The 12,676-nt window shown below is 32.8% G+C and overlaps 1 protein-coding gene across 3 annotated transcripts in view; it reads left to right on the top strand.

The window, feature by feature from the left end:
• The window catches only part of LOC149785082 (myotubularin-related protein 13-like), a 277,095-nt gene that overhangs the window by 202,031 nt on the left and 62,388 nt on the right, over positions 1-12,676 (top strand). The window contains exon 32 of one of the 3 annotated variants that reach the window (XM_089978820.1): positions 10,669-10,710. The exons of 1 other annotated variant lie outside the window; for it this stretch is intronic. In XM_089978820.1, the coding sequence (XP_089834946.1) occupies positions 10,669-10,710 (42 nt within the window). Of the gene's footprint in view, positions 1-7,712; positions 7,746-10,668; positions 10,711-12,676 lie in introns of all 3 variants that reach the window. One more of the 3 variants, XM_089978821.1, reaches the window with a different exon arrangement.

Genomic DNA, 12,676 nt, shown 5'->3' with positions numbered 1-12,676 from the left:
CTAGTCAATGATTCCAATTTATTGCTCTGGTGGTCAAAGATCAGAATTATAAATATTCCAATTTTTGCTGTACTAGTCAAAGACCCAAATAATAAATATTCCAATTTATAGCTGTACTAGTCAGTGATTCCAATTTATAGCTCTTATGTCAAAGATCAGAATTATAAATATTCCAATTTATAGCTGTACTAGTCAAAGACCCAAAAAATAAATTTTCCAGTTTCTAACTATACTAGTAAATGATTCCAATTTATAGCTTGGGTAGTCAAAGACTAAAATAGTCTAGATTCCAATTATAACTCTACAAGTCAATGACCAGGATAATAAAGATTCCACTTTATAGCTGTACTAGTCAGAGATTCCATCTTACAGCTCTACCAGTCAAGGACAAGAATAAGAAGGATTCCAATTTATAATTCTGCTAGTCATAGATTAAAATTTAAGATCAAAGACCAAAATAATAATGATTCCAATTTATAACTCCCCTAATCAAAGACCAAAATAATAATGATTCCAATTTATAACTCTGCTAAGCAAAGACCAAAATAATAATGATTCCAGTTTATAACTCTCCTAATTAAAGACCAAAATAATAATGATTACAGTTTATAACTCGACTAATCAAAGACCAAAATAATAATGATTACAGTTTATAACTCTCCTAATCAAAGACCAAAATAATAATGATTCCATTTGTAACTATGCTAATCAAAGGCCAAAATAATAATGGTTCCAATTGATAGCTCTCCTAGTCAGAGACCAAAATAATAATAATTTCAGTTTATAGCTCTCCTAATCAAAGACCAAAATAATAAAAATGATTCCAGTTTATAACTGGACTTATCAAAGACCAAAATAATAACAATTCCAAAATAATAATGATTCTAGTTTATAACTCTACTAATCCAAGACCAAAATAAAAATAATTCCAATTTATAACTCTACTAATCCAAGACCAAAATAAAAATAATTCCAATTTGTAACTATACTAATCAAAGACCAAAATAATAATGATTACAGTTTATAACTCGACTAATCAAAGACCAAAATAATAATGATAATTCCAGTTTATAACTCTCCTAATCCAAGACCAAAATAAATATAATTCCTATTTATAACTCTACTAATCCAAGACCAAAATAAAAATAATTCCAATTTGTAACTATACTAATCAAAGACCAAAATAATAATGATTACAGTTTATAACTCGACTAATCAAAGACCAAAATAATAATGATAATTCCAGTTTATAACTCTCCTAATCCAAGACCAAAATAATAACGATTCCAATTTGTAACTATGCTAATCAAAGACCAAAATAATAATGGTTCCAATTGATAGCTCTCCTAGTCAGAAACCAAAATAATAACAATAATTCCAGTTTATAGCTCTCCTAGGGGCCCCGAGTGGCCGTGTGGTCCAAAGTGCTCTCCGTTACGGATCACTGCCATCTCATCTCTGTCTGCGGCGGTTCGAGTCTCGGATTCAGCCACTGTGGGTATGTGAGAAAGCTTGCCAGTCGCTTTTCGTGGGTCAGTGGTTCTTTCCGGGGTTTTCCCAGTTCTTCCTGCACCATTAATACTGGACGCCATGTATAGCCTATCGTGTGCTGAAAAATGGCGTTAAACCCCACAACAACAACAACAACATAGCTCTCCTAATCAAAGACCAAAATGATAAAAATGATTCTAGTTTATAACTGGACTTATCAAAGACCAAAATAATAACGATTCCAAAATAATAACGATTCCAAAATAATAATGATTCTAGTTTATAACTCTACTAATCCAAGAACAAAATAAAAATAATTCCAGTTTGTAACTATACTAATCAAAGACCAAAATAATAATGATTCCAATTTATAACTCTCCTAATCAAAGACCAAAATAATAATGATTACAATTTATAACTTGACTAATCAAAGACCAAAATAATAATGATAATTCCAGTTTATAACTCTCCTAATCCAAGACCAAAATAATAACGATTCCAATTTGTAACTATACTGATCAAAGACCAAAATATTAATGGTTCCATTTGATAGGTCTCCTAGTCAGAGACCAAAATAATAACAATAATTCCAGTTTATAGCTCTCCTAATCAAAGACCAAAATAATAAAAATGATTCCAGTTTATAACTGGACTTATCAAAGACCAAAATAATAACGATTCCAAAATAATAATGATTCTAGTTTATAACTCTACTAATCCAAGACCAAAATAAAAATAATTCCAATTTGTAACTATACTAATCAAAGACCAAAATAATAATGGTTCCAATTGATAGCTTTCCTAGTCAGTGACCAGAATAATAACTAATAAATGACCAGAAGAACTTATGCAATGGTCCTGTATCCAATGTCTGTTAGCAGTTATTTGTTATTGTAACTCTTCCTACTGTGATGAAGGTTATGAAACTTGGCACGGTTTCCTCCTAATTTTCAATTGGTTCTAAATTAAAATGGTGCCTCTTGGATATCAATTATGGCTGCCATCTTAAAACTATTTTTTTTTGTTCTGCTTTCATCTTATAGCTGTCCCATCCCTCGTGAGTGGATGACCAGACTGACATTGGGTTTTATTGACTTATAATATGTAGCATGTAAATTAAAAAGGTGACACTCTGACTTCAAACATGGCCACCATTGTGGCCATTTTGTTATTGTAACTCCTTCTGAACACATACATACTCTTGTATGGGTTTTCATTACAATAATTTGACAGTATGTAGTTGGGCCTCAGTGAAATATAGTGCTAATCTGACTTCCAAAATGATTCATCAGATAGCATGCCAGACTTGCAGCCAAAAAGCATTCGGTTTGAATATGTACTAGAATCTGATCAACCCAGGTCAGCAACCATGGCATATCCTTGGGCAAGGCACCTTACTCCAATTGCTTCTGCACGAAATAACCTAATTGTGTTGCTTTGCCGTAAAACACCAAACCATTGCAACATAGTACTATAGTGGCTAATTTAAAAATCTTAACACTACCTCTCTTGGACAGATGGTAGTATTGATATACACTTTGCATTGAAGCTTATCATTTGAGATGTAGTTGGCCCTATATGAATATGGAGCTGATCTTACTTCAAACATGGCATACATGACTGCCTTCTTGAAGTCTTGATATTGCTTCTTCATACATTCATACTAACATAGGACCTTCACTAAAGTATTCCCTGCTGTATGTAGGTGGTGATCTAACATTCAAGATGGCTACCACAGTTGAAAACCCTTGTTATCACTACTCCTTCTGAAAAGATGGTCATATCAGATCAGGATTTTCACTGTAACAATTGTTGGAAGATGTGGATGATCCTAAATTAAAAATGATGTTGAATTAACACCATGGACACCATGGTGATCAGATTAAAACACATGTTATTGCTATTCATTCAGGATGGATGATTTTGTCATTGTTGAATTTCAACTTAAATGCATCTTACAATAAGTAGTTCATACTGAATGAAATTCATATTGATTTGACCTCCATTATGGTAAACATGGGGACCATCTTAAAAGTTTTGTTATCAGTATTAGCCTTGAATGTATTAACATGAGATTTGTCCAAAATAGTTATTTTCGTACTTTCACAGAATTATGGGGATATTGTGGTACAGTCTGTCAGTTCATACCTATGTTAATGTGTGTGTAATGTCCTTGAATTCCTATCAGTTAAGCTAGACACATGAAACTTTGGACAGTGATATTCCTGTGAGTGTAGATCATGCAAGTACCTGTGGAATTATGATCTCAAACCTGTACATGTGGTTACAAGAGTAGGAATGATTTTACATACATTTTAGATGTCCAGAGTTGTTTGTCTGACATCTTTGAGAATTAACATAGGTCTTGAGCAATCCAAGTGTCCATTCATGACAAACTGAGACTCCTCAGCCATGCCCTGAATACTGTTTCCACTAACTCCATGGTACTTAGTTCCTGAGTCCTAACAAAGTAACTATTGAGCACCACACCATATAACCTTATGTACATTTACTGGGCATGAAAAGATGAATTTATACATGCAACTGACATCGACTCCAAAATCTATCCCCAATGTTTGGTACTTGGCCTAGAAGCCATAATCGTGAAACTGTCAAGACCTCAATCCATTAGCCATGTATTTTCAAGCACAGGATTCTAATTAAATGCGTAGTTGGTCCAAAATGAAAATGGTGCAAACATGACCATCATTTGTGTACTGCTCGTGTGAACATGTCATTGTTTTGCAACTTTACATGGAGATTCTCAAGAATGTCAGAGATGGTTTTTTGCACATCAGTGAAAATGGACATGTCATGGATTTATATAATGTTTGGGGACCCTTTCGAGTATCTGTCAAAATGAGAATTGAAAGAAATTTAAATGTACATTACATTACCAGTGATGTTCATTCATAATACACAAGGGAAGAAAAGTCAGAAATTTTCTTTCATTTTTTTTTTAATGCTCATCTGGTCATAAAGCATAGTGAGCATTAGCAGAGAGCATCCTGGCAACAAAAGCTTCAAAATATTTTTTTTAATTATGCCAATCTGTTTTTTGAAATATGGCTACCATTGCTAAAAATAGAAAAACCTTTAAACCACAGTCATTGGAGCTTCCACCTCAGATGTGAGAGGTTGTGGGTTCAAACCCCGGCCAAGTCATACCAAAGGCTATTCAAAATGGTACTGGCAGCTGCCTTGCTAGGCATTCAGCATTAAGAGGTTAGTGGTAGGACTGGTTGGCCTGGTGTCAGGATAATGTGACTGGGTGGGACATCATGCTACATGTCTGCAGCATGATGCCCCAGTGCTAAATATCACTATAAACTGCCACACTGCAGACATCGTATTGATATGACTGAACAGTTGTTGTTATAGCTATGTTAAAAATCCAAACCACACACACACACTTCAAACTACGTCCACAGAATTTGACCAAGCAATTTCAGATTTGTACATTAGATGTCGATGTGCTGTCAGATATGGCTGCCATTGCTAAATGTAGAAAAATCTGTAAGCAACTCAATAACTGCTCAGCAGAGTTTGATCAATTTGACAAAAGAATCCTGGCATAAAGAGTTTACAGTTTTTTTACAATCCAACTTCCAATATGAATACCATTACTAAAAATATAAAAACCTTTAAATAACTTTTCTCAGAACCCATTAACAAGATCTGACCAAATTAAAAATAAAGCATCCTGGTATGGAAGGGTCTTTCATTATTGTACAAATGATTCTGATCTGCTGTAAAATAATGTCACTGGTTTAAAATAAAAAATGTGAAAAACTTTTATATAAAAAAAACGAACAGGAATTTTCAAGATTGAACAAAAACATCCTGTCATGAAGGGCTTTCAAGTTTCACAAATGTTGCTGTTCTACCATCAAATATGACCATGTTAATAACAATTTTTAAAAAAATTCAGCAACTTTATCACAAATAAATGTTTAAAGGAATTTGACAAACTTTGAAGGAAGGCATCATGGCATAAAGACCTTTCAGTATTGGACAGTGATGTTGATATGCCACAATATATGTTTGAAGAATGAGAGACCTTGAAACAGATATTATCATAGCATATGCAGTCAACAGTATTATAAGAGATTTCTGCAGAGCACGTCCTACTGACCCTATTTTCTTGGCCAAGTGCTCTTGAAGTGGCTTCTAGACTGATATCAACCAGGTGAGCAATCTCAGGCTCACTTTGGCCTCTTCTTTTTTATTGATGTTTCATACAATGGCTTGCTTTGATATTAGATTTAGTGATTTATCTGTTTCATACAGTGGCTTGCTTTGATATTAGATTTAGTGGGGTTGTTGGGCCACTTGCATTAATTATATCTCTTAAGAAAAATGCAACTTGGTACCTTAGCCTCATCTCAGTTTCAAATAGCCATATCTTAGATAAATTGCTTCATACTAACTATATTCTGCATAGAAAATAAGCAAACTTAGATATCTTTGGTTCCAAAATATGTGCTTGTATTCACTCATTTAACAGAATAACTCATTTTTGTAGAAATTATTTAATTAATACCATAAATTGCTGCTTTTCACATGTAAACTCAGCAATTAGAAATGAAAATATTTTCTGTCTATGTGAGATAAAAAGAAATGTACCTATGTTAGATTAAAATATTTGCAGCTGTTACATACAGAGAACTAATTATCAAAGTGATACACAAAATGTTTAAACTATGTGACAAATTAAATGCAAGGACATGTAGTTGCAGTGAGCAAAGTCACACAGCTGTGTGTCATGTAAATACATGTAGTTCTAAGGAATTTGGTCATTAATCATGTGACATACCCAGTAGTTTTGTAACATATCAATACTTTAAGCAGTGTGAAATGCAGAGACTTGTAGCTATGTGAAAGGCACAGACCTGTAGCTGCGTAATATGCACAGACCTGTAGTTTTGTGACATGCATAGACCTGTAGTTGCATTACATGCACACACCTGTAGTTGTGTCAGATGTACAGACCTGTATCTGTGTGACATGCACAGACGTGTAGTTTTGTAACATACACAGACCTGTAGTTTTGTAACATGCACAGACCTGTAGTTTTGTAACATGCACAGACCTGTAGTTGTATTACATGCACACACCTGTAGCTGTGTCAGATGTACAGACCTGTATCTGTGTGACATGCACAGACCTGTAGCTTTGTGAAATGCACATACTTTTTTATATGTGAAATACACAGACCTGTAGCAGTGTCATACACAGACCCATAGCTTTGTGACATGCATAGACCTGTAGGTGTGTGACATGCACAGACTTTAAGCTGTCTGACATGCTAGAATTTATAGCTATGTGGCATGGGAAGATTGTAGCTCTAGTATATGCATGGTTATAGGCATACAGTATGTGTCATGCAAAGTCACATAGTTTCTTGACATGCAAAGCCATGTAGCTACATGATGTGCACAGATAATTGCAGACTAGCTTTGTGACACACATGTTTGCAATAATGTGACATGAAAAGACTTGTAACTATATTACAATTCATATGCAAAGACATGTAGCTAAGTTTTCATGCAAAAGACTTGTCGCTATGCATCATTATCATATTCTGTTCAGCATGATTTTACACTTGGATGAAATTATTACATTGCTAACACACTTCACTGTTTTGATTTAACAATTATTTTGATTTTTGTTCAATATATCTCTGTTTCAGTTATTTACTTTACGTTGACATTTTTGTTTAGAGCTATTTTCAAGATGGTTTAAGAATTGTGACTGGCATTGTGATGCAGGTTTAATGTATTTTACTTTATATGTCACAGTGTGTTATTTGTGGTCATTTGTGTCAGAATATGTGATTCCTGTACTTTCATCTTTTATCTGTATGCTTGAATAAATTATTAATATTATATATATATATATATATATATATATATATATATATATATATATATATATATATATATATATATATATATATATATATATATATATATATATATTAGGCACAGAATTATATGTATTAACTGCTGATATCAGGCTAATGGTGATTTAGGTTTATTGAGCCTGAAAATGTGATAACACATTTCTCCCTCTCCCTCTCCCTCTCTCTCAAATGTTATGCTACATTAACTTCTATGTTACAGCATGTCGATGAATGAGTCTGGCCAGATTGCATTGTATTCCTTGTAAATGAATTCTAGATGTGTCCCTATATTTTTTTGCATCTTTTTATATTCCAGTGAGCAGGAAAAAATTGATGGCCAATCTAGATGGTAGTTAATCTGTGATTACATTTTGTAAACATCCTCTCCTGCTTACAGAAATTAAAGGCAGACAAGATGCTTCTTTTTCTTATTCCATGCAGAATGTTTGTATCCTGTTTGATACAAGTGTTTTGTTGAAAAAAGGGAATCTGATTACATGAAGTCCTATCTTAAAGTTTTCATTATTTAGACTGAAGTCTTACTGTAATTATTGTCATGAAAATTTAAGATTTTGGATATTAAATATCTCAAGAGGAAGACCAAGCAAGCTAAATTTGTTGTACCCACCTTGACCATGTTAGAAGTATATAGTGTTATCATTGTCGATACATCCATTCCTTTGTCCAGTTAAATTTGCCTTTAGGTCAGGTTTTTTTGTTGCATTTTGGTGGGTCATTCATGTTTCAAAAATACATTTCTGGCTTTTGATCCCCAGCTTTAAAAGGCACAATGTCTTAAACCCCCCTCCCCCACCATAGAAATGGATTAAAAATAATATGCATGTTAACAGATGAAAAATAGTTGTAAAAAGTGTTGAATATAAAATCTTGTTTGCCTTTAGTTCTTTGAGGATGGTGCTGCAGTTATCTTTCCCTTGTTTCTGGCTACATGTTCCAATGCTAAAAGCAGTGTGATTCCCATTAGCTTGAAAGACATCAACTTTTTTATAATCTTATGTTCACATTATCAAGAATAGAATGTAACTTTATTCTACCAAACACATTCAATTTTTCTTCCTCCCAAAACAGTCTTAAATTATTTTGCCATCAAATACACTAGGATGAACTGATCATAAGGGGATTATGACTTTGCATTTTTCAAATGTAATCAGGACAAGACAAACTATTAGGTATAAGATTGTCTCAGCGAATATTACACTTTATCAGAATAGAAGTTGTCTCAATTAATATCACACTTATCAGAATAGAAGTTGTCTCAGTTAATATTTTTATGAGAATAGAAGTCTCAGTTAATGTTACACTTCTCAGAATAGAAGTTGTCTGAATTAATATTACACTTTATCAGAATAGAAGTTATCTCAATTAATATCACACTTATCAGAATAGAAGTTGTCTCAGTTAATATTTTTATCCGAATAGAAGTCTCAGTTACTGTTACATTTTATCATAATAAACATCTCAATTAATATTACACTTTATCAGAATAGAAGTTATCTCAATTAATATTACACTTTATCAGAATAGAAGTCTCAGTTAATGTTACATTTTATCATAATAAACGTCTCAATTAATATTACAGTTTCTCAGAATAGAAGTTATCTCAATTAATATTACACTTTATCAGAATAGAAGTCTCAGTTAATGTTACATTTTATCATAATAAATGTCTCAATTAATATTAACATTTTCTCAGAATAGAAGTTGCCGCGATTAATATTACACTTTCTCAGAATAGAAGTTGCCGCAATTAATATTACACTTTTTCAGAATAGAAATTGCCGCAATTAATATTACACTTGATCAGAATAGAAGTTATCTCAATATTACACTATATCAGAATAGAAGTTATCTCAATTAATATTACACTTGATCAGAATCGACAAGATTTCTATAAGAAAGTGAAAGCAATAACTGCCATTAAATTGTTGCAATTTCACATCTACATTCACCTACATAGAGGAGTACAGTTATGGAAAATTTAGTTTTTGACAAGGAAATAAAGAGTTGCTTCAAATATTTTGGTAACCTATTTCTAAATTGACTTTTGACTCAAAGAGTCTACAGAATTTAAAAGAGAATTTGAATTCTCTTATATAGAGTTTACATAGGATGTGAAATTGAGAAAAAATAAAAGAATTCAGAATAGCATAGCTTATGTATGGTTGAAATTCACTTCCTCTTGGGTGTTTTCACCTACTTGTATTTGTTTTGCATAACTGTGCCACACTTTTGGTTCCCTGACTCACTGCACTGCTTTTCTTTTTGACCAGAATCTTCTATCAATAGACAAACATGTTTATAATAACATCCTGTAATAGATTTGATTCATTCTGTCCATCACTGTCAGCCAGATGCTTTTGTTTTCACTCTGGTTTGATTCCTTTACCTGAATTCCTAATGCTAGGTTGTTTGTTATGCATATGTTGTATGTACAGTTTTGCTTTATATTCACACATAATAACAACAACAGTCATGATAATAATGCTTTAAATAAAATAACCATTTGAATGTGGCATTTGACTATGGGTTATGCTCTTCTCACATCCATTTTAGAACTAAAAAAGGTGGGGATTCATCTCTCCATTTGAAAAAGAAAAATAAATATATGAGAAATTTAGTGAATACATCAAGGTAGAGATTTTGACAGTGTTACAGTATTATGCACTCTTTTTAATGCATTCAGTTGTTTATAGATCCGGTGTTCTATAAATCAGGGTGAATCCTGCATTCGTGTATCATATTGTGTAGAATAGACCTAGTATAGTTATTTATGATTTCTGCAACTTTAACTTTAAAAGATTCACTTTTTTCCCCATTTTCTTTCCTTCATACTATGTGATAAATTTTGTTACAGAATTTATTATTAGGGAAATAAATTGCTTTATCTTTAAATGGATCTGTCAGCGAAAGATTCTTTTATTTACATGTATAAATAAATCTCTATGTCTGTATGTGTGTGTCTATATATATATATATATATATATATATATATATATATATTTATTTATATAGTCTTGACAATCTCAACATATTCTTGCTATACTCTCAGATCTGGTGGAAGTCACATATTACATATTACATATTTTTTGTGTAGATGCAATTATGTTAATTTATTGTGAAATAATTTGTGACTTTCATTCTCAAGTCATAGGTACTTAGAGGGCAGTGGGAGTAACACCAGCTGTTTACATTAATTCCAATTTTTAGTTTGTTTTTGGTTTATATTTTTTTATTCTGGTGATTTCTTCCAGTTCTGACCCTGCCCAGACGACCTAGAAGAGGCTACTTTCAAAGTATATTTCTCTATAGTCAGTTTCAGAATTTTGCATGTGGACATGCATCACTGTATGACTGTGTAGACTATCTCTCTGATGATATGCTTGATTTGGAGTAGTTCGTATACTAATTAGGAAGAGCTTGCTAATTATCTCTGTTAACATTTAAATTCTTCCTTATTTCTCATTCAAGGTCTCATTTCTTGCAACGTGTCAAACATTTTAAGTCAGGACTCTGGAAGTTTTTTGATTGTTTGAAATTAAGTCAGACTTAAATTTCAGCCAATCAGATTGCTGGATTCTAGACATTTGCCATCTTTGATGTTCACAGTATAATTCAAATTGTCTTATTGTTCAAGAGCATTGTGTTTTCATGCCATTATTATAGATGGATTTCAAGTATACACTGCTCATATCCATAGATACATGACGTCTCAAATAGGTTGACTTTGTGTCAGCAAAGCATAAAAGGTTGCAAGTTACAGTTTTCGGGTTCCATGTGATCCTCATGGGTTTTATGTGATCCAGGTTACAGTTTGCATTTTCATGTATAACTGTTCTAAGAAAGGGTTCAAGAATGTGTTATTTTCCATCTTTTTCTCAATTATTGAAAACCATAATCAATCAGACTCAACGCACACAAATTGTATGTTGGAAGTTGGTTTTACAGATCTTTGTTATCACTTTCAAGCCTGTCTTTAAAGTCATGCCTATTAAACAGTCTGTTGTCTTCTGTCTTAGGCATCAATTTTTCATAGTTTAATACACAAAATTACTGTGGAAATAAACCTCTTTTAAGGGGACCATTGTCTTATTTTCCAGAGGAGGCCATTGAAGATGGGGTTGGTGTGCTTTTTTGCTAATGAAGTCATATATGTTTCACTTGTGTTTTAGATAAACTTCACTGTTTCTAGGGGGGAGAAAAGCATGATGTCCTACTTGACTGAGCAAAAAGAAAATGAGGATATTATTTTCTTAGGATCCATGCCATAGTATGTTTAGTGTAGGGAAAAGAAAGATCTTTTAATCCATTTCTGTCAAGATAAAGAAAGACACAAAACAAGAAGTTCTCTAACACAAATTGGAATAAATAAAAAAGAAATACATATTTTTGATGTTGGAATTTTCATTTCAGACCAGTGTTTTCTAAATATAGAGCAGAGAGGTTACTTTAAAAAATTTCAGACCTAAATATGATACATGAATAGATTGTACTCATGTCAATTTTAATTTAGCCTTTGGCTGTCAAGATTAAAGTCAGCATTTTAAAAAGATAGATCTAGCTCATACTGTTGAACACTTGAGCTGTGCTATATAGATCATTTCCTTGTATAATGAAATTTCAAGTCTTCACATGATTTGTTTGGTCAGAATTCCCCTTTTTAGCTCACCTGTGTAAAGTACAGAAGAATTTTTATTATATCCTGATTATTCTCAGTTGTGGCTACCAAGTGTCATTGGAGTTATCTGCAGTAGGGTTAACCGCATTGCAAAGGTTTCTGTCATTGTAGTCCAAGTTTCAGTCATTGTTGTCATCAGATGTCAAATTACACTAAATGCAAACATTTGTCATTGGATTCATCTGCAATCGAGGTAAACTAAATGCAAATGTTTGTGTTATTGAGTTATCTGCAGTTGGGTAACCTCAGCACAAAAGTTTGTCATTGGAGTCATCTGCAGTTGAGTTAAACTCAGTGCAAATCTTTGTGTCATTGTGGTCATCTGCAGTTGGGTTAAACTCAATGCAAATGTTTGTGTCATTGGAGTCATCTGCAGTTGGGTTAAACTCAGTGCAGAAGTTTGTTTTACTGTAACTCCAGTGCTGTCATGGAACCTGTTTAAGGTTTTTCCTTGCATCATTTTGAACCACAACAGTTGAAAGTGGGTCACAATGACCTGCATTTTGTACACAGATAATTTTTAAAGGTTAACTCCATTGCAAAAGTTTTGTCTTCCTGGCAAAGCTCCTGCTGTGGAAATGGTG

The sequence above is a fragment of the Sinohyriopsis cumingii genome, chromosome 13, assembly GCF_028554795.1.
Source record: "Sinohyriopsis cumingii isolate HCF-2022 chromosome 13, ASM2855479v2, whole genome shotgun sequence".
NCBI classification, from domain to species: Eukaryota; Metazoa; Mollusca; class Bivalvia; order Unionida; family Unionidae; genus Sinohyriopsis; species Sinohyriopsis cumingii.
The sequence above is the reverse complement of the archived record's forward strand: the minus strand, read 5'-3'. Positions and strand labels throughout refer to the sequence as shown.